Raw genomic sequence first — 20,768 nt, 5'->3', positions numbered from 1 at the left:
TCACACATACATGCACAAGCACAATCCCCTTTTTTCCATATATATACTTGCAGAAATGTTCCCACTGAACATATTCTAAATGACATTTAAAATGTATTCACTCAGGGCGCCTGGGTGGGTCAATTGTTAAACGTCTGCCTTCAGCTCAGGTCAGGACAGATGGAGCCCAGCAGTGGGCTCCCTGCTGAGTAGAGAGCCTTCTCTTCTGCCTGCTGCTACCCCTGTTGATGCGCTCGCTCTCTCTTTTTCTCCCCCTTTGTCCAGTGCTCTCTCTCTCTCTCAAATAAGCAAAACCTTTTTTAAAAATGTAATCACTGATTCTAAAGGAAAACAAACCAGAATCTTTTCTAGTCACTGTATCCAGCTGAGAGTCAAGGGTCAGTTGGTGATTTGTACTCCTTTCAGTCTGGTCCATGCGTAGGTCCTCAAAGCTATAAATCCATGGTTAAGTGATACTTCTACCACAAACACTTCCAACACACAGTGATGAAGGAAAAACAAGGTAACTGGATCCATGACAGAGACCGAAGTCTGCCTATCCTACCAGTAGAGCAAGTGTGATCCACAATGTGAGCTATGACAAGTTGGGCAATCTTGGAGAGCTCCCTTGTCTTGATCTTCCATGACTGTCTGAGATGGGCCCTGTAAGGAATTCCCTCCCTGGACCTACATACCATCAGCCTCATTTGCATGAAGGAAGAGTGTTGGTTGGGCTCCTCCAGGTTTAGGATTTGTCTGTTCATCTCCATTAACACTTACTCAATGGGCTGTCAATCCACCAGCTTTCTGCCACTCTCATGAATAGCAACCAAGTTAAGGTCATCGAGATTAATAGTCCGTTAACCTCCCTCCTTTGACCCCACTCTGAGCTGTTTTTGCTTCCTAGTCACAAGTCCCTCAGTCCTGCCTGTTACACTGACCCTTTAGGAGATGTCCTTTTACTTGAAATAATGCAAAATAAATACATATATGCCAATAAGTACTTTACTCAACTTTGACAGTAAAATTCTTTTTTCATGTTGATTCCTCTCACTGTAGTCCCCAGAAACTTGGTTTACACAGAATGCCAGGGAAGGCTGATCAATGCTACTGTGCCACTATACACACACACCCCTCAAATATGAAAAAATAATTTTTACTAGGATCTCTCAAGAACTGAGTTTGCATTGCTTTATTAGCAGATCTAGATAAAGTTATCAAATTAAATATAAGAAGATGAAGAATTTTCAAATAAATGATTGTTAACTAGAAAGAAGTTTCCAAGCACAAGAATTTTTGCAAACATGGAGAAAGTGCTAGAGAGAACTTAGCAATTTTTGAAAGATTTCCTCCATGGTTTGATACCACAATAGATGGTGCAAAAATGAAAGCTGGAGCAAGAGAAAAATGCTGGTGGACCTAAGTGACATCATTAAAGAAAAAGAGAAACACAAATCATCTAGTTTGCAGAGTGGCTTTATTGATCATTGGTATATCTTCTTTGGAGAAATGTCTATTTAAACACATCATTAATTTTCAGTTAAATTTTGTTTTATTTTGTTAGTTGTAAGAACTCTTTACATATTCTGGATATAATTCTTTAACTATGTATATGTGATTTACAATATTTTCTTCTGTTTTGGGGTTATCTTTTCACTTTCTTGATCAGGTTTTTTGAAAATCAATGTTTTTCATTTTGCTGAAGTCCAGTTTACCTGTGTTTTTCTTTTGTCCCTCATGCTTTCGTTGTTGTATGTAAGAAGGCCTTGCCTAAATCAGGGTCACAAAGATTTATCCCTACATTTTCTTCTAATGGTTTTGTAGTTTCATCTCTCACATATAAGGCTAAATTCATTTTGAGTTCATTTTTTATGTGGTGTGAGGTAGAAATTCAACTTAATTTTTCCACCTCTAGTTATCCCTTTTTCCAGCACCATTTGTTGAAAAGACAATTCCTTCCTCTGTTGAATTATGTTGGCAACTTCTCAAAAATCAATTGTTCATAAATATATGGATTTATTCACAGATTCTCGGTTCTATTCTGTTATCTATATGTCTACCCTTATGTCAGTACCACAATATTAATTACTGTGAATTTATAATAAGTTTTAATAAGTTGTATTAAGTTATAATAAATTTTAAAAGTTTTAAAAACTTTTAAAATTGAGAAACATGAATCTTCCAACTTTGTTCTTCTTTTTACGAGATTTTTTTTTGAAATTGACAGCTCTCTAGTATTCTTTCCCCAAAGTGCCAGCTGCCCATCGGATTGAATTAGATTTCACAGGGGTTTTTGCAATACATGGAATTCACCAGCAAATTACTCTTAAAGAGGGAAAATCAACCATTTGGAGCAGAGATAAGCTGAAGGCAAGGCAGCCTTGGATTGATCCCGTCTGTGCAGGCGTGTGTGGAATTCAGCAGATAACCTGGGGAGAGGAGGAGGGGGAGGCTGGCTGAGAGAGGGCTGGAGGGGGGGAGGAGGGAGGGAGGAGGAGGAGGGAGGGGGAAACAGGAGGGGTGATGGAAGAGGAGGGAAAAAAAAGGAGAAATGGAAAAGAGACCAGGGGGAGAAAGAGCGAGGAGAGAAGGGAAGAGCGGGACAAGGGAAGAGTGGAGGAAAAGATGAAGGAACACATCTGGATATTCTGGGTTCCTTCCAATCTCATAGGTGAATTTTAAAATCAACCTATCAATTTCTGCAAAAAAAAAAAAAAAAGAAGCTGAAAGAAAATAAAAAAGGAAGGTGAGATGTTGATAGGGATTGTGTCTGTTTTGTATACCAATTCTGGAGGCTTGGGGTCATTTTACAAAAGGAAAGGTTTCCAGTTCATAACCCCCAGTAATACACATCTACGTCTTTACCTCTGTGACCCAGCAAGGCCTACTTGAGAATTAGGTATCCCTTGAGATATTGTTCTACTTTTTTGCATTCTGTTTAATAATCTTTATTTATAAGGCACTTTACAAATGTGAAGTACCATGTTAGAAGACAACTCTTGGCTTAATCACTAGATGATTAATTACTTCATTAGAAAAATCAATTTAATCCTACATGATATCAATTAAGGCGTAATAATCCTGGTCTTCAGTTTGGGTATGAGTTTAGCACACATTTCTAGCCACAAAGCTGACTGCTGCTGAAATGACCTTTCAAAAAACCTGCATAGATTAAGTGGACCACCTGCCTCTGTATTGCATAGCCCAGGTACTAGTCCCTGTCACATTAGTCATGTCACAACATGACTAATTCAGAATTTTACAAAACGATCTATTCCCTTTGTCATTATATCCTAAACAATATATCTCTTTTATCATTTCTTTCAATTTTGGTTTAGGATTAAGTTTGAATTAAGAGCTCATTGCTGCCTGTAGGGGGCAGTCATAACATACCTAGACATTCAAAAATAGGACGCTCTACCTGGAATAGAACACTAGCAGATAAACTGCTGATCCACAAAACAGATAATCCTTTTGCTTCAGATAGTGTAACTTTCCAGGGAGGTCCCCAACTGACTGACAGATGGCCCAGCATCAGCCGAACGAAGAGAAATAGAGTGGACCGGGGCCAGTGTTGTTAAAATCAGGCTGCAGGATTCATTTGGAACTTTATTGTAAAAACATGCCCAGCCCTTCCCAAGACAACCAAGAGTGCCTCCAGAAACATTTCTCCAGGGCATCTGCATGGAAGCAATTCCTGCCCCTGCCTAGGGCTGAGGGATATAAAGCAAACATTCACCAAACCGTGGAAAATGAAGGCAGCACCAAGGCCAAGGTAAGATGATTTCCACAATCCATGACCCTTACTTGTCAAAGAAAAGGTTTATGCAAAAAGAATATAAAACCATAAGGAAGCTTTCATAGTATTGTTCCTCTGTCTTATTGAGGATTTATCAAAATATTTTCAAGCCAACCCCAAGAGAAAAACTAGAACCTTGATAATAATTATCAGTTCTGTCCAGTTTTCTCCAACCTAAACGGTTTCTCTTGTCCAGACAAATGCTTATGTATTGTTTGTTTGCTTGCTTGCTTCAGGAGGTAATGTTTTAAAAAGCAGGAGACATAGTCATGGATTTTTCTGACTATTGATGTTCTGCAGCTATTGTGGCTCAGATGTTTTTCTCTGAAAAATTATATCCCTTATAGTAATGAAAGAAAAATTATAGATTGCTTTCTACAAAAATTGCTCAAGGGAAAAACTGATAAAATAATACAAGAACATAAGAACATTAAGAAGCTAAGGGATGCTTTTCCTAAATTCATAGTTTCCTGTGGTGAATTTTCTAAGCATGAATTTCTACCAATAGATAACATTATTTCCCTGAAGAGTGACAATGTCCCTGCTCAGTGTAGTATCTTTGCAGTTTAAGTCTGTAAATCCTCTTAACTATGAATAGAATCATCTCTAAAAGGTTATTCAGAGTGGAGGTGGATGGGCATGTGTTAATGCCTATCAATAATCAGACCTCAGAATTATACACTGCAATCATACTACAGCAAACCTATCTAAATACTTTAAGACCAAAAAAAAAAAAAAAATTGATCTGTCCTTGTGCCATGGCTCATATCCTGATAATAATCATGATTTATTGTCAGACATCTTATTTTAACCAATTGGTACAGGAAGAAGAAAAATGTAGAAAGGTACTGACCTTCAGTTTTGAGCTTTCAGACAGATGTGAACAAATAATATGCGATAATCCACAGCTCCTATTATCACCTGAGCACTAGGTCTTTAGGAAACTACAATGAAATGGATACACTGGCTGGAAGTCCTTAATTAACAGGCATCTATACCTAAATGTATGGAACCCATGCAAAAGAGATTTCTGAAAGGTGGAATTTAGAGCTACTCTGAGGAAACAGAGAGCAAAAACAACATAGGTATGCTTTATGTGTGCATATATATATATTATGTGTACACACATATCATTTCAAAGTTCTAACTGTATCGAGGGGTATGCTTTAGACAGAATCATGGGCAAATACACTGGGAAAGTTTTTAGAATCAGCGGTATATCTTCCCACACCATCCTGGAATTAAATGCACTACCAGCACCGGGCAATCCAACCTGTGATCTTGACCTCACTCACCTAAGTAAACAGGTTCCAGCCTGTACAACAGCAGGTTCAAGCAGTCAGGAGTGATCGATTTGGGTTGCTACTGACCTCGCCACTCAATTTTGCCTCCTCAAAAAAATCTTTTTATGTTGCATCTGATATAGATACACATATAGGTGAACATGTTCCTCTTCTACATATATAAGGATGGCAGAACTCAATTCATTTTTATTCTACAAAAAGCACAGCGTCCTTACTATTTGCAAAACCTGGGCTAGGTTTCGAGAAAGAGGAAGATATCCTCCTTCCTCTTTGCGGACTTATAATATATTGGGAAAGACAAACATATCAACATATTATCAAATTATCATATTATCGGCATGACTCATGTCAATAGTAGATTAAATCTATGTGATTACATTGTTTTGATCAGGAAAGCAATAAGAAATAGAGATGATATATGACTGATACGGAGTAAAACAACTGAAAATGGCCTAATGAAAGAGTGAGAGAGATGAAATTTAAGAGAGAAGTGAAATAATGTCTAGAAATATAGAAAAGTAGACAGGGAGAGCATGAGCTAGAATGTGTGTAGATGTCCAGAAGCCAGTGACAAAAACTTTCAAAAATCCTCCACCTAAGCCTCACACATTATATAAATATTAGCTCAAAATGCATCATGGACTTATAAAATGTACAACTGTAAGTAAGATTATAAAACTTTTAGGAAAAAAATTTTAAATCTTTGTGAGCTAAAGCTAAGTAGAGTTCTTAGACACCAAAAGTATAGTCTATATAGGAAAAATTAGTAAGTTGAACCTCAAAACATCAAAAATAAACTTTTGCTTTGCCAAGAACCCTGTTAAGAGGATTAAAAAGACAAACTACAGACTTTGAGAAAATAGTTACAAACCCTTATCTGACAAAGGCCTTATATTTAGAATATATCAAGAATCACAAAACTCAAGAATAAAATAACAAAAAATCCAACTAGAATATGGGCAAAGAAAATGAACAAGTATTCCATCCAAGAGCATATACAGATGGCAAATAAATACATGAAAATATAGTCAGAATCAAAGCCATTAGGAAAACACAAAGTAAAAGCCCAATAAAGCATCACTACACACCTATCAGAATAGCTAAAATGAAAACCAGTGAGTGGTGCTTTGGTGGCTCAGTTGGTTAAGCATCTGACTCTTGATCCCAGCTCAGGTCTTGATCTCAAGGTCATGAGTTCAAACACTGCATTGGGCTCCACTTAAAAAAACAAATTTGACAAAAACCTAGTGCTGGCAAGGATATAGAGAAACTAGATCACCCATACATTCCTAGTAAGAATGCACAATGGTACAACCTGTCAGGGAAACAATTTGGCAGTGTCTTACAAAACCAAACATGCAAGGATCCTAGGGCCCAGCCACTTCACAATTGGGCATTTAGCCCAGAGAAATGAGAACCCACATTCACACAAAATCTGTACACCAACATTCACAGCATCTTCCTTCAGAACAACCAAAACAGAAACAACCCAAAAGTCCTTCAAGGGACGGATGAAGGACTGTGGTGCATCCATACTATGAAATACTATGAAACAACAAAAAAGAATCAACTGTTGATATACAGAAGAAATGAAATATTGATACATGTCCCTTGGATAAATCTCAAGGGAATGATACAGAGTGAAAGTCAAATACTGTGTGATTCCATTGATATAACATTCTTGATATAAAATTATAGAAATTGAAAACAGATTTGTGTTGCCAAAGATTAGGATCCAGAGAAGGTGGTGGATGTTACTACACAGGGGTAGAATGGGGAACTTTGTGGTGGTGGGATAGTCCTTTATCTTGATTTCAGTGATGGCTACACAAATGTAGTTATGTGAGAAAATTCCTTAGAATTACACACAAACACACACACACAAGTGCTTGTAAAACTTGGGAAATCTAAACAAGCTCTATGAATTGTACCAATGTCAGTGTCCTGGGTCTGATACTCTACGAAAGCCAGGCAGCTTCTATTAGAAAAACTGAGCACTACGTGCCTGGGAACACTTTGCACGTTCTCTTTTGGAACTTACTATGAATCTCTAATTATCTCAAAATAAACAGTTAAAAGAAAACAAAGGCAGTTAGACTGATGATACCAGCACAGTATTGCCTACATTTATTGTTGTGGTTCTTCAACTGTTCTTTCATTTGGGTCCTTAAGCAATTTCACTGGGTCAGTAGCCGCGGTGTCATTAGACCTGTTTCAGAGATGAGAAAGCAGGCTTGGAAATAGTGTTGGTTACATGTGTGAAATCATCTGAGTGGGGATTGGAACCTAGGGTTTGGTTTGGTTTTGATTGGTTTGGTTTGGTACTGGTTTTATTACTAATTCAATAGCTTCTGATAGTGATTTAGAAAGTAGGCTATAATTTCATAGGCTTGAAGCCAACGTTCTTAATAGTGTTTTCCCTGTGCATTCAGCCCGAAGTGCCCCAACATGGGCCACTAATTTACTACAAAATAAATTAACACCCCCACACCCATCTCCAGCAGAATTTTTTTTCTCCATCAGGACTTTTGCTTCCTTTTATTTAGGACAAGGAGTGCAAGTGGGAGACAGGGTATCCCCTGGGCCAATCACTCTTCCTAAGTGACAGACATGAGAGAGAAAACATTAAAGCCACACTGACAAGAGGTCAAATCCCTCTATCGATAGAGACTGATATGTATGTGTCAGTGCATTCTTCTTCAGTAATAAACATGGTGAGAGCTTAGACAAGAAAGTTGTTCCCACAAAATCATTTTTTTTAAAACCTGGAGATTAAGAGTGTCATTGTCTATGGACTAAGCCAGCCAGACGCCCCTCCAAAAAGCAATTTTTTGTATCATTCTACCATCAGTGCACCTCTAAGAGCACAGGCTTCTAACTGCTCACCTGTTCCAGACATGTGATTCCTTGAGCAGCTGATCAAAGCACTTGTTTTAAGATGTTATATGCTAAAAGGAGAAAAATCAATGTCAAGGCCCCAAAAGGTAGCTACAAAGACAATGGACTTTTGTCCATTGTCCATTTTTATCCAAAAGGATTTTTAAAAAAGAAGAAAAAAAATCTTAGTAAAAAGGAATTGTGTTTCTGGTATCCAATACTTTAACATTAATGTATTCAGAAGAGAAAATTTGTCTTCCCACCATTTGTGAGTTAAGTTCAATAAGAAGGACAAATTTTGTTCTTGTTTTTTTTTAAGGACCTCTGAAAAGAACTCTGTAGTAACTAGTTTAACACCTGAGATGCTGACAAACCTCTTCAGAAAAAGTTTCACTTGGAAGTTCATTGTGATTATATCTCCCACAGTTAGCAGGCAAATATTAATTGGCAATCCTCCCATACCTGCTGTAGGGTGTTCTAGATGAGGCAAAAAAGGAGTATAGTTATCTTTTATTATTAATAATATTATTGTTGTTGTTAATTTTTTTGTTTCTTAAGTTCCACCTGTGAGTGAAATCATACGGTATCCTTCTCTGACTTATTTCGTTTAGCACAATACTTCTTGACTTCCAAAGTACAGTGGTTGGGGCCACAGAGAGTCCTAATTATACAAGGGCAGGACACTACCACTTCAGTGGAAAACCCACATAGTGTTTCTCTTCTTACCTTATAATTTTCCGAATCACTAAGTAACTGAAGACAATTGATTTATGGCAAGAGAGCTTTAAAGAAAAATAGTTATGTCCCAAGGATTACTCATAACCAAGTGTCACGGCAGCCCCATGCCTGTATCACTGTCGGGAAATTCTGCCTACTGAGTCAGAATGTTTCCTGCTGCTACAGGCAGCTTTGGCTCTGGGCTGGCATTGACTGTACCACCATGGCATACTCCTGTAGAAAATAGAGGGAGAATTTTAATAATATATACCTGTGTTATATTCAAGAAGATGTTGCATTTCTGAAGTTAGAGAGGTGTCACCAAAAAAAGTAAGTTTTAATGGAGATAAGACAATTAGTCATTGATTTAAAAAGGGAGGGAGGGGGATTTAACAGCTGATTGGATGCCACAAAAATTAAGGTCAAAATAGAAAAATATATTTAAGAAAGTCGGTTTCAGGGTGCGTGGGTGGCTCAGTCACTAAGCGTCTGCCTTTGGCTCAGGTCGTGATCCCAGGTCATGATCTCAGGACATGATCCTAGGATCCAGCCCCGCATCAGGCTCCCTGATCACTGGGAAGCCAGCTTCTCCCTCTCCAGCTCCCCCTGCTTGTGTTCCCTCTCTCACTGTCTTTCTCTCTCATAAATAAATAAAATCTTAAAAAAGAGAGAGAAGAAAAGAAAGTTGACCACAACACGGAGGAGAAAGATAAAGAAACTAAAATTATGAAGACATAATAGAGAGGAAGGTCATATCTTGGAAACTCACTCTAGGGACATAAAGGAAACAGATAAAAGTGGGATCTGAGTAGGTGAAACAGCAATAATCAAGTTTTCTTTAAACATAATTTTATATTCCCAATGTAATAAAGATTTCAGACAATAATCTAATAAAACATACAGTATTATAAGCAAATTTAATGGAAATAGAACTAACCCTAGAAATACCCTCATAGTATGTTCAATTTTAAAAAATTAAGGCATTTCAGTAAATATCCAGAGGGGGAAAAAATAAGGTTACCTAAAAGGAAACAAGAAGGATCTTCACCTTATAGTCCTCTGACTAAATAACTGAAAATAATTGAATTATAGCAAGAGAGCTTTAAAGAACACATTTTTACATCCCAAGAATTATTCATAAGCCAGTGTCATTCATGCCCTAACTCAAGAGAAAGACATTTAAGATATGCAAGTGTACAGATTATGACACAGCCACACTTCCGGGAAAAGTCACATGAAAATATGTTTCAGAGCAATGAAAAATAAGGAAGCCACAGTTAGGAAGGATTGATGGTAATTATTGAAACAGTCACTCAGATGGAGATATTTGATGTAAAAAGGAACTGCAAAATGTGATTATTCTTTAAAAGTTGAGTTATATTCTAAAAAGAATGGAGAAATGAAATGAATGAGGGATGAGTCTTACAGCTCCAAATTAAACTCACAGACACAAAGAGAGGAAGGGAGAAAAGGAAAAACAACTGCCCTACTCATCCTGTCCGGTAAAAGGAAGTCAGAAGAAACTGTGGTTCTGCTTTTTTTTTTTTTTAAGTCCCAAAGAGGCAAGTGGAAATGCTTTCAGAGGAAATGACATATGACCTTCGACTTCCTTTAAAATAACAGGGGATCTGGGGAGTAAGGAGAAGAGATGAAGCAGAATGGGCAATATGTTGATATTGAGTGATGGATATGAGAGTTGATGAGTGTATTTGCTCTGGGGTTTTTTTTTTATTTGAAAATTAACATAATAAAAAGACTTTTTTTAAATCTCAGACTGGAGCTTAGATTTTACCCTTTGAAATTAAACAACAAATAGATACCCAAGTACATAAGTACAATTTACCCATTTATCTCTTTATTACCACAGTAGGAGCTGTTAACACACACTTCACACGGTCACTGGATAGCACAACTGATCTTGACCTTCCAGAAAAATCTTTAAAAATGGCAAAAGATCCTAAGAAAAAAATCATAATAAATAAAAACTAAAAATAAAATAAAAGTGGCAAAAGATCCTGCCTAGAAGCATTAAAAACATACTGTGAAATTCCTGCTTGGCCTCATTATGCAGTTCAGGCTTTTTTTCATAAATCTGATAATGCTCAGATGTTTAATTAATGATTAGGAAAAAATAGGTGTCTCAGTCTCATTTCCCCTTTTCAAAAGATCTCATAAAAATCATGTTGTTGGCTTTCAAAATCAAATCAGCTTTGGGGCAGCCAGCTGTTTTAGTCAAAAGAGCATGTGACTCTTGATCTCAGGGTTGTGAGTTCGAGCCCCACATTGGGTGTAGAGATTACAAAGAAAATAAATAAACTTAAAAAAAAAAAAATCAAGCCAGCCTTCACAAAACTGTAAAATCACTGCAAATATCTCTGGAAATTTACATTAAATTTTGCCTTCTTGGAAGGCGAAGATGTAGATGAACTTCACTGGAAGCCTCTTTTTTCTTTTTTTTTTTTTTAACGTCTTAAATTTTTTTTTTTTTTTCAGTGTTCCCAGATTCATTGTTTATGCACCACACCACTGGGAGCCTCTGACAGGAAACTTGTTGTCATAGGTTCTATACGAACCATCTATTTCCACTCTGTGGGCAAAAGCAATTCAGATTAAGCTTGTAATGTGGAAGTTTATTTTAGAACTGTCCACAGACTGGCTTCATAGTTACTGCATATAAAATGACTGAAAAAAGAAATTTTAAAATGAAGTACACAGGCTGACAGATAATATTTAGTTTAAAATGCGCAGTGACTATTGGAATATATTTCAAATATTCAAGAATGGAACCCAGATTGCAGACTACATAAGTAATTTAATTTGACACCAGTGATGTAACCAGATATGTTTTCCCATAAGAATATATTGTGCTCACATAATGTTGAATTCTCAGCCTTAAAAATTCTAAGGATTCATTTTCAAGTGATAGAGCATTCCACGGATTCTTATCTGCAATAATACTCAAATATCGTAAGCATAATCTCAACACATTTTGGTAACTGCCTGTTCAAACCGTCTATGACCAGAAGATAAAAGGAAACAGCAGGAAGGCAGGAGTCTGGCCGTTCAGAAACCTGAGGCTAGGAGTCCATGGAAGGTGCTAGAAAGACAGCTCAGCACCAAAAACCAGACTCGCATCACTGCCTCTCCATGTTCTCATTTCCAATTCCCAAGAGAGAGAATCTGGCCCAGTATAAGTCTGGTATCCACTCCTGGATCAATCCGTTCTGGCCCTTCTATAGGCTGAGAGACCATCTTAGAGGAGCTGACCAGCATGTTTTGAGAGACTGCAACTTTGAACCAGCATATGGCCTCCCAAAGTAACGATGACACTCGAAGGAAATAGTGCTAATTTAGGCGTTTGAAATCTGGCATTTTTGTATCTATCACTTGCAGGGTTTATAATCACATTTCAGAGATAAATCCACACATCTCCTCCATTTATCCTCAATTTAGCAAAGATCTGTGGGCAGGCCCCAAAGTAACTGAAGTCTAGAATCACCAGACAAACCCCCACCTTCACCAGACATGGGGGACTGTGAGGCTTTTGTGTGATCCTCTGTGCTCCCTCCAGTCAGTGCGGGTCATCCAGTAATCCAGAGACACAGCTAAATGAATATTTTTTTAAAGATTTTATTTATGCATTTGACAGAGAGAGAGGGAGAAACAGACTTCCCACTGAGCAGGGAGCCCGTCATGGGGCTCAATCCCAGAACCCTGGGATCATGACCTGAGCAGAAGGTAGATGCTTAAAGAATGAGCCACCCAGGTGTCTCTCCATGAATATTTTTACCTATAAACTGTTATTAAAGGTTGCCTGAGGTTGAGCAGAAATGACCAAATAGAATGAATAAAACGTTACTAGAAAGAAATGATCAAACATCTGATATTATCAGTTTCACACATTTCTGCATTCCATGATAAATCTGCTCTCTCTGTTTCTGCAAGTTAGACTGGACCCCATTTCTTTAAGACTTTTTTCTGACAATTTTCCCAGAATGTCACATGTTCAAAGCGAATATTTTTTGAAGTTTTCAGTTGAAGTGAGAGCTGTACTACCAGCAGCATTATCCAAGGAACACATGCACTTAATTACATAGATAATTCTGTTACAGAACTCATTTGATAGATTGAAAGACAGGCATATGATTAGCAAATAAAAGCCAGCAATTATGGCTTCCTTTTTTCATGTTTGTCTTCTCTTTTAAAATAGAGGCCAACTAACTATTTTTAACAACTTGCTGGTACCATTAAGGTCAGTAAGCTTCACCTTTGCAAAAGTGGCAATTTTAGAAAAGAAAAGCAGGCAACTTCCATCATGTGTTGGCCCCTGAGGGAGTCCAGGCTTTGGGGGACCAATGATTGTCTTCTGTCTATTTTTCACAACATTTGAGATGGGCAAGTTGAAGATCCAGATGGTATGAGGGACGGAAAGCAAAAGAAGGTCTCTCAGGCACCGTGTCCATTAGCATGGACCAGCCTGAGAAGTCACAGAAGTTTGCAACCTTAGCTGTTTCCCCTGCCTCTCATCCTAGACCCTTCCCCCACAATTCCAGGAATCCCCAAGGCACTTCATTGTCTCATTCTGGCCCAGTCTCTCTTATTAGTAAAAAAAATAAAGTCCAATTCTTTTGCACTTAGATGTAAAGGAATTCTTAGATTGTTCCTACTCACAAAATCTACAGGGAATGGTAATATTAGATCCACAAGAATGACCTTGCAGTAGTGTAATGTGGTATATGTGGAAGCTGAGCAGAAGACAGACCTGGTGTTTGGGGCTATTTCTGGTCCTTCGTCAGAAGCCACACTCCAGCCTGGTCCAAATCCCAGCCGCATCTGGCACCGGCTTCTGCTGTTGATTATAGAGAAGCCCAGCATTCCAGGCATCCTCTGGCACTTTCAAAGCCTCCTCCTTTTCTGTGCAGTCTTGGCCAAAGGCCAGGTTATAACTCTGCTTGCTCATCCATCAGAAATGAATTGGTTTTTAGATACATGAAACCACAAAGAAGAGAGGGAAAAAATGGATACCTTTGGGTTTTAGAAAATCAGAGCAGCAGAGGGCTCATGACATTTTCATATTTGCATGGAGTCAAGATTCAGTGTTCAGCAGCATCCTTACCTCATGGCACATAACCCTTCACCTCATGCCCAGACATTTTGAGGCACCCAGGAGAGAGATGGGCTTTTCTGTCCTAATACTTTGTAACAGTAAGGCCTAAGGGAGTGAAAGAACAGTAAATGCTGACACCTGGAGGGCATTGCAGTATTGCAGGATCTCAAGCCCCTGAAGCTTGAGGCTCAGATGTAAGGGACAGAAATCTGATTCCTTGAAGACATCCTTTATCCCAGCTGAAGTTCAGTCATGTGCATCTTTTTGGTTATGCAGGTGCAAACCAGGCAATAGGATGACATAAAAGCAATGTCTTTGTACTGGCCAGAACTGGTTTTTTAATTCAGGTCCAAGTCAGGTTTAATTCTCTTTGTCTTGGTTTTATCATCTATGAAATCAAGACAATAATACCTCTCGCAAGTAATTTTATTAGTTTTTTTTTAATCAGATACTTTGACTTTTAAAAAACAATCTGCACCCATGGGTCCAGGCTTCCCATTTGTCCTGCGCTGCTGTCCTGGGGAACCCATGCTTGTTTGGTACCCAGTTTCCCCCAAAACAGTTAATCTAATTATTCCCATCTACAGGTAGAGCCTCACTCATATTGGGCACATCTAAAAGCCCAGTCAATACTGGTTTGCTAACTGATTAGTAGTAGAAGAAATGTATTATTTTCCTACTTTATTCCCACCACGTGGGTAAAATACTGAGTTTCTCTACCCCTTTAAGCTAAGATTGCTATTAGAATCTTTATTCAGCCAAATGTCTCAAGTGCCATGAAGGAAATTAATGATAGTTGTGGATTCTGGATGGTCTCAAAATATGAAATTTCAAGTCTGTGCCAACTTCCAGCTTCCTCAAGAAAAATACCCCTTTTAAAATGCAAAGCAAAGCAATCCAATTCAGTGGTGTCCAACTCAAAGAAATCAGTGAGAGCTAACAAGTTTCCCAGCAGCCAAGCCACTGAGCCAAAGGAAAGAGAAAGCCTTAGTACAGGGCCCTGTGCAGCCTGGGTGAGACTCACACAAAGCCTGGTTTATTAGGAACCACTGGAAAAGCTACAAAGCTCATGCTGCCTTCCTGAGCCCTGTCACAAATTTCCACTTTGGACCGAACAATGTCTCCACTTGTTCTTGCCATCTTGCTTGTTGATTTTTGTGCTCCACCAGTGTGAAATTGGTGGATCCGGCCTGGGACCATGGGGACAAATGGAAGACCTGCCTGTGTTCCCTTTCACATCACACCTTCTCTGAACAGGCATTTTAATAAACCTTATACCTAGGAGGCTTGCACGTAGAATTGTGGCAGCTTCTACCCTGCTCTCTTGTCTGTTGCAATTAAGATTTGAGGTATGTTGTTTAGAAGTTAAAAATCATGTTTTAAAAAAATATTTTTGGGGCGCCTGGGTGGCTCAGTGGGTTAAGCCTCTGCCTTCTGCTCAGGTCATGATCTCAGGGTCCTGGGATCGAGTCCCGCATCGGGCTCTCTGCTCAGCAGGGAGCCTGCTTCCTTCCCTTCCCCTCTCTCTGCCTGCCTCTCTGCCTACTGTGATCTCTCTCTGTCAAATAAATAAATAAAATCTTTAAAAAATATATATATTTTTATTATAGCACCTGGATGGCTCAGTCAGTTGAGTGTCTGCCTTCAGCTCAGGTCATGATCCCGGGGAGCCTGCTTCTCCCTCTATCCCTCCCCCTACTCATGCTTCCCGTCTCTCAAATAAACAAATGAAATCTTTTTAAAAAAATGTTCTTATTACAATAAATGTCAAATATACATAAAAGCAGAGAAAATTGCATAGTAAATAATAGCATAATAGAACCTGATTGACACATTACCGGCTTCAACAATTACCAACTCCAGATCACATCATGTTTAAGTTCATTCATTTATAACTATTGATTGAACACACATTATGTCTCAGTGCTGCTTTAGATTTTTCTGAGACACAGGTCTGTATAAGGGCAAAGTCCTGACCCTCACAAACTATTACAATTCAGTGCAGGAAATGCTGTGACAAGAGAAAGTATATGGGCAGCTAGCCCAACCTGGGAGAGCTTCCTGGAGGAAATGGCATCTAAGCTGAGACTTGAAGGCTAAGTAAGAGATGGCCTTAGGATAAAAGAGGAGAAGCAGATTAGGAATGGGTAATGATTCAGCAGAAGGAGAATTTATAAAAAGAGCCAGGAATGAACATGAACAAGGGGATTTTTAGGAACCGAGGAACCTTAATATGATTGGAGCTTGAAGTACAAAGAGTAAGAAAGAGTACAAATCGAATCATAAAAGGTCTGCATGCTGTATTAGGGCCTAAAGAGAAATGAGGAGCCAGTGATTGGAGCCAGGGGAAGTGGGGAGTGGGTAATGTGATCACACTTGCCTTTTAGAAAGATCCCTCCTTCTGCAGGGTGGGGAACAGGTTAGAGGGGACCTAAGTGCTGCACAGGCTCCGAGGTGGAAACTGTTTAGGAGAATGCTGTAATTTAATTAAGTGAGCTGGGAAAGTCGCAGAGGGGATGTTGGTAAGTGCTTGCCTGGGGAGGTATGCTGGGCTCCAGAGCTCCCTGGGGATTCTGCTCTGCTTCTCTTCTCTAAGGTATAGGGTTAGTGTGTGTGTGAGTGTGTGTGTGAGTGTGTGTGCCTCCTCCTTTGGGGAGGGAATCCCAAGAGAGGAAAATGGAAAGTGATTACGTATAGGAGAATGGGTCCCACAATGAATCCAGAAATCAGCTCTTTGGAAGCCCTAGAGACCATCTTCACTAAATCTGCCTGGGCAGGAAAGGAAAATGTACACACGTTTCCCTGGGCAGGAAGGGAAAAGCCCAAGTGAGCACACACTTACCCTAAGTCACAAGGGATATGGCTGGTAGGGCTTCCGTCTCCTGACTCCGCCACCCCTTCCTCCATCTGCGGCTTTTCCACTGCTCTGATTTTAGCCACCTTCTCCCTTCTCCCCTCCACCACCAGGCACCCCAGGGGAGCAACAGAACCCCTGAAAAATGTTAGCATTCAAATGGAAGCAGTGCTGGAAACTTCTGTAGACAGACAACATAAGAAAAAGAAGACTTCTGATTATGCGAGCAGTCCCGTCCCCTGCATTTCTCACGCTTACATTGTTCAAGATTTTGTTTGCTTCCACCAGCTCTTAGGATTTCAATGGCAGGGTTTTTCATTTCTCATAGTCACTGACACCAATCCTTGAAAAGCCTTAGGATGAAATATTACAATAGGAACCCTTGGTGACCTGTTCCATATCTTCTTAAGAGAAACTGCATGCGATCTGAAAAACAAATGTTTGATTTACAATTATATCGGACTCTGCCAATCACTGTGCAAAGCTTGGCTGCACTAAGACTAGAAGCTTTCTTGAAAAAAACAAACAATTAAATAGGAACTTTATAAATTATACAGAGCTTCAACTATATTGTATTTCATTTCAGAATAACAATATTCTGCACTCCAAGGATTTAACTTACCAAAGGTGTCTGACACCTGGGAGGCAGGTTCTCCCAGAAACTTCACTCTGGTGTGTATTCTTCAGTATCTAAAATTTTAGGGGCTTCTCTGTTGGTGCTTGAAATGCTGTTCTTTAGCTTTAGGTAAATTGGGCTATTATAAAGCTATATAGCCCTTTTAGGATCTCAGAGAAGTAGAGAATGAGCAGCCATGTGATTGATGGACCCAAAGCCTGTAGAGTTGAAGTCGTGAATTCAATCTCCAGTGGTAGTTTGGAAGCAAGCTCGTCATGGAATTCCCATTACTTGCTGGGTGTGAGAAGGAAGGGAAATTGGAATTTTTGTTTAAGAGAAAGAAAGTGGTCGAAGGTACTTTACATTTAGCTGCCATCGGAGGCATTTGGAGATACGGATCAACATTGTTGCTGTCCTTGATGACTGCCACTGTCAATCCTCATTACTGACATCAGTAAATAATGACCATGTCTCCTGGATGTGATTCAAGAAGCACCCGTCAGGAAGCACCAGTCTGTGGCCCAGTTCCACTCCTTGCCAGCCTAACAGATATCATCTGAGCTCACTGGTCTGTAGCTTCCTGACCAAAGAGCAATGAGGAAGGGGGTGGTGAGTAGAGAGATGCATGTATGAGAACATTTTGTAAGTGTTTGCACATCAGGGTAAAATATGTAAAAAATATGATGCAAGGAAGTATGCAAAATATAGGAGGGATTTTGTTGGAGCACGGCTTACTATACTTCAGGAATAGCTTGCTTGGAGATATATATATATATATATATATATATATATATATATATATACACACACACATACATATATATATATGCATATATATTTTTTTAATTGTAAGAATGCATGATTTTTAAAAATATGGTAGTTTGGACAAATGCAATTATTATAGAGCTGGAGATCCCAGAAAAAGATCACTAAAATTTCAAAAATTAATTTTGAATTTTTTTTTAATTTTATATTTTACATAATAACTCCCTTCCTGATCTCTAGAGGTATAGAATATTATAGAAGAAAGAGCACAGATTTTAGTTCATTTTAGTCTTAGTTTAGTTTAGTTTTCTTTACCTTCTCAGCCTTTTTAATGATCTAACAGATAAGAAAAATGGAGGAGAAGGCCCATATGGATCTTAAAATCTTAAGACTTTGGGACATGGGCCTTTTTAAATTCTTACCATTTAAAAATGTCCTGGCTAACTTGTATTTTTGAATTGGAATATTCAAAATCAGACTTGTCCAGTCTTACATTTGTCATCTAATACAATTGCTGTGGTCACCCCTACATAGGCAGATGGGCCTTCCCACCCATACACCCCCAATTTGATTCTCTTGTCCAGACCAATGAGGCCACATAAATACCAAGAGGGCATAGAGAGATGTATTACTCCCATAACGAGGCCCTCTGAGGAGAGCAAGTCAGGTTGCTTGCTAACCAGTCCAAAAATGGCTGAAGAGAACAGAAGGAGGAGAGTGGCTTAGAATTTTATGGTGGGGCTGGAACTGAGGGTTCTCCTCTGCAAGAGTCACGACCTCCATCACTTGAACTCCCTGCACGTGCCAAAAGAGAAAGCATCGGGGCTGTCCTATCAGTTTTTCCGAATATGAGGCAGAAAGGAAAGGAGAGTAGTGGGGACTGAAAGTTGTCAGCAGTCAAGCATTTAAGAAAGAAACAAAGAAAGAAAAGGAGCCAAGTCTTTATTACAGACTCTATTACAAAAATACAGAGCATTACAGTGTAGACAATATAGTTAGTCTCCATCTGGCCAGTCTCCAGCCTCTACTCCCTGATCCACCGAAGGCAACCACTCTTCAGTCTTAGCAGCTTCTTTGTATTCTCCTAGAGATAGTACACATATATACAAATATATGTACATGGGGGTGCACGCGCGCGCGCGCACACACACACACACACACACACACACAGGATTGGTTCCTTTTGGGAACAATCAAAGGGTAGAAACTTCATAGTCCAAGGTTTGTTTAAATTCCTTCAAACTTGATCTATTATTTTCTGTATGAGTGTCTTTGACCCAGTTATTTCACTTGAGTCTCAATGTAGTCTTCTGTAAAATGGAGAGGACATGAATAACTGCCTGCAGGTTACAAAGAGAAATAAATGACATGACATCTAACCAGAGTCTGAAACGTGACAAATGATGTCCCTTTTGTCTTATTTTCTTCTACTTCTCTAGCTGTTCCCTTTCAGTCTCATTAAAAAAATTTCTCTCCCTTTACTGACTCTGAAAAATTGGAAGTTCCCTAAGTTTTCATCTTTGGTCCTTTTCTCTTCTCACTGGACTCATTCTCCATGGCTAATCTGGGCAGCTCAAAGGTTCTAAGACAGCTTATGGATTGGTGACTCCACTCAGGCTCTGTCTCCTGCAGTCCACACACGAACTTACAAAAGTCTACTGACCATGCAGATTTACATGTCTAACAGGCACTTCAAAATTAACAATTGTCTTCACTTTTGCCCAAACTCTTCTTCTCCTAGGTTCTCTATCGCAGTAAAAACGGGTACCATCGTCCACCCGGTTTTGAACTAGCAATTTGGGAGGCAGAACCCTTGACCTTGCTCTTGTCCTCATTTCACACATCTAATCAATTCCCACATTTCATTCACACTATTCAAAGTTATCTCTTGATCTATTAATTTAGTTATCTCTACTCTATTTAACACTAACCTAAGTCTCCCCAAAAATTATTGGAACACCATGTTCCCTCATCCCTCTTTCCAGTCATGCTTGCCTCTAAGTAACATCATAGGACAGAGAGATTCTTTCTAAAATACAAATCTGATCCTATTAACTCCCTGATTAAGCTTTGTCAGTGGTTCCCCATTTCCATCTGGATGTGGTTCAAACTCCTTAAATTTATTCAATCTTATTCTATCTTTTCATCTTTTTCTTAGAATCTTACCCAATTCCAATAGCTTTAAATACCATTTTATGCTAATGACTCCTAAATGTACATTTCTCCTGGACTCCCACCCAGACCTCTACCCTGAGCTCAAGCCTCTTTTACAACAACCTATTTAGCAGCTCCATTTGAATGACTTATAGGCATCTACAAAATATGTTTACCAGGATTTTTTTTGAATATTTTATTTATTTATTTGACAGAGATCACAAGTAGGCAGAGAGGCAGACAGAGAGAGGAATGGAAGCAGGCTCCCTGCTGAGCAGAGAGCCCAACTTGGGGCTTGATCCCAGGACCCTGAGATCATGACCTGAGCTGAAGGCAGAGGCTTTAACCCACTGAGCCACCCAGGTACCCCATCAAGGAAGATCATTTTCTTCCTTGATTTCCCTCCTCATCTTCCTCATTTCAGCAAGCCACCCACCCAACTGCTCATCTCAAAACACCTGGGTAAGATCTTTGATTCCCTTTTTCTCAGCCTGCACATCCAATCTACCTGAAGTGCAATTAATTCTCTCTAAAACATATCTCAGTCTGTCCATTTCTCTGTATTTTATCCCCATTACTGTCCAAGTCATCAACTT

The 20,768-nt window shown here is 39.1% G+C and overlaps 1 protein-coding gene and 1 long non-coding RNA gene across 3 annotated transcripts in view; one reads left to right on the top strand and one right to left on the bottom strand.

Annotated features, from left to right (window-relative positions):
• The first annotated feature begins 3,586 nt into the window (after nucleotides 1-3,586).
• Nucleotides 3,587-20,768, top strand: part of RGS20 (regulator of G protein signaling 20) — a 75,608-nt gene continuing 58,426 nt past the window's right edge. For both annotated transcript variants that reach the window (XM_082719236.1, XM_082719240.1), the window contains exon 1: nucleotides 3,587-3,754. In XM_082719236.1, coding sequence (XP_082575362.1) covers nucleotides 3,602-3,754 — 153 coding nt within the window. In that variant the 5' untranslated portion in view covers nucleotides 3,587-3,601. The remainder of the gene's footprint in view (nucleotides 3,755-20,768) is intronic.
• Nucleotides 8,555-17,490, bottom strand: LOC309858916. Its single transcript, XR_014308435.1, has 3 exons — nucleotides 17,260-17,490; nucleotides 16,626-17,063; nucleotides 8,555-8,910 (listed from the first exon to the last, which is right to left on the bottom strand). It is a non-coding gene; the product is annotated as an uncharacterized lncRNA (long non-coding RNA).

This window comes from Mustela nivalis (genome assembly GCF_964662115.1).
Source record: "Mustela nivalis genome assembly, chromosome: 2".
Classification (NCBI taxonomy): Eukaryota; Metazoa; Chordata; class Mammalia; order Carnivora; family Mustelidae; genus Mustela; species Mustela nivalis.
This window is presented reverse-complemented; position numbering and strand designations above follow the sequence as displayed.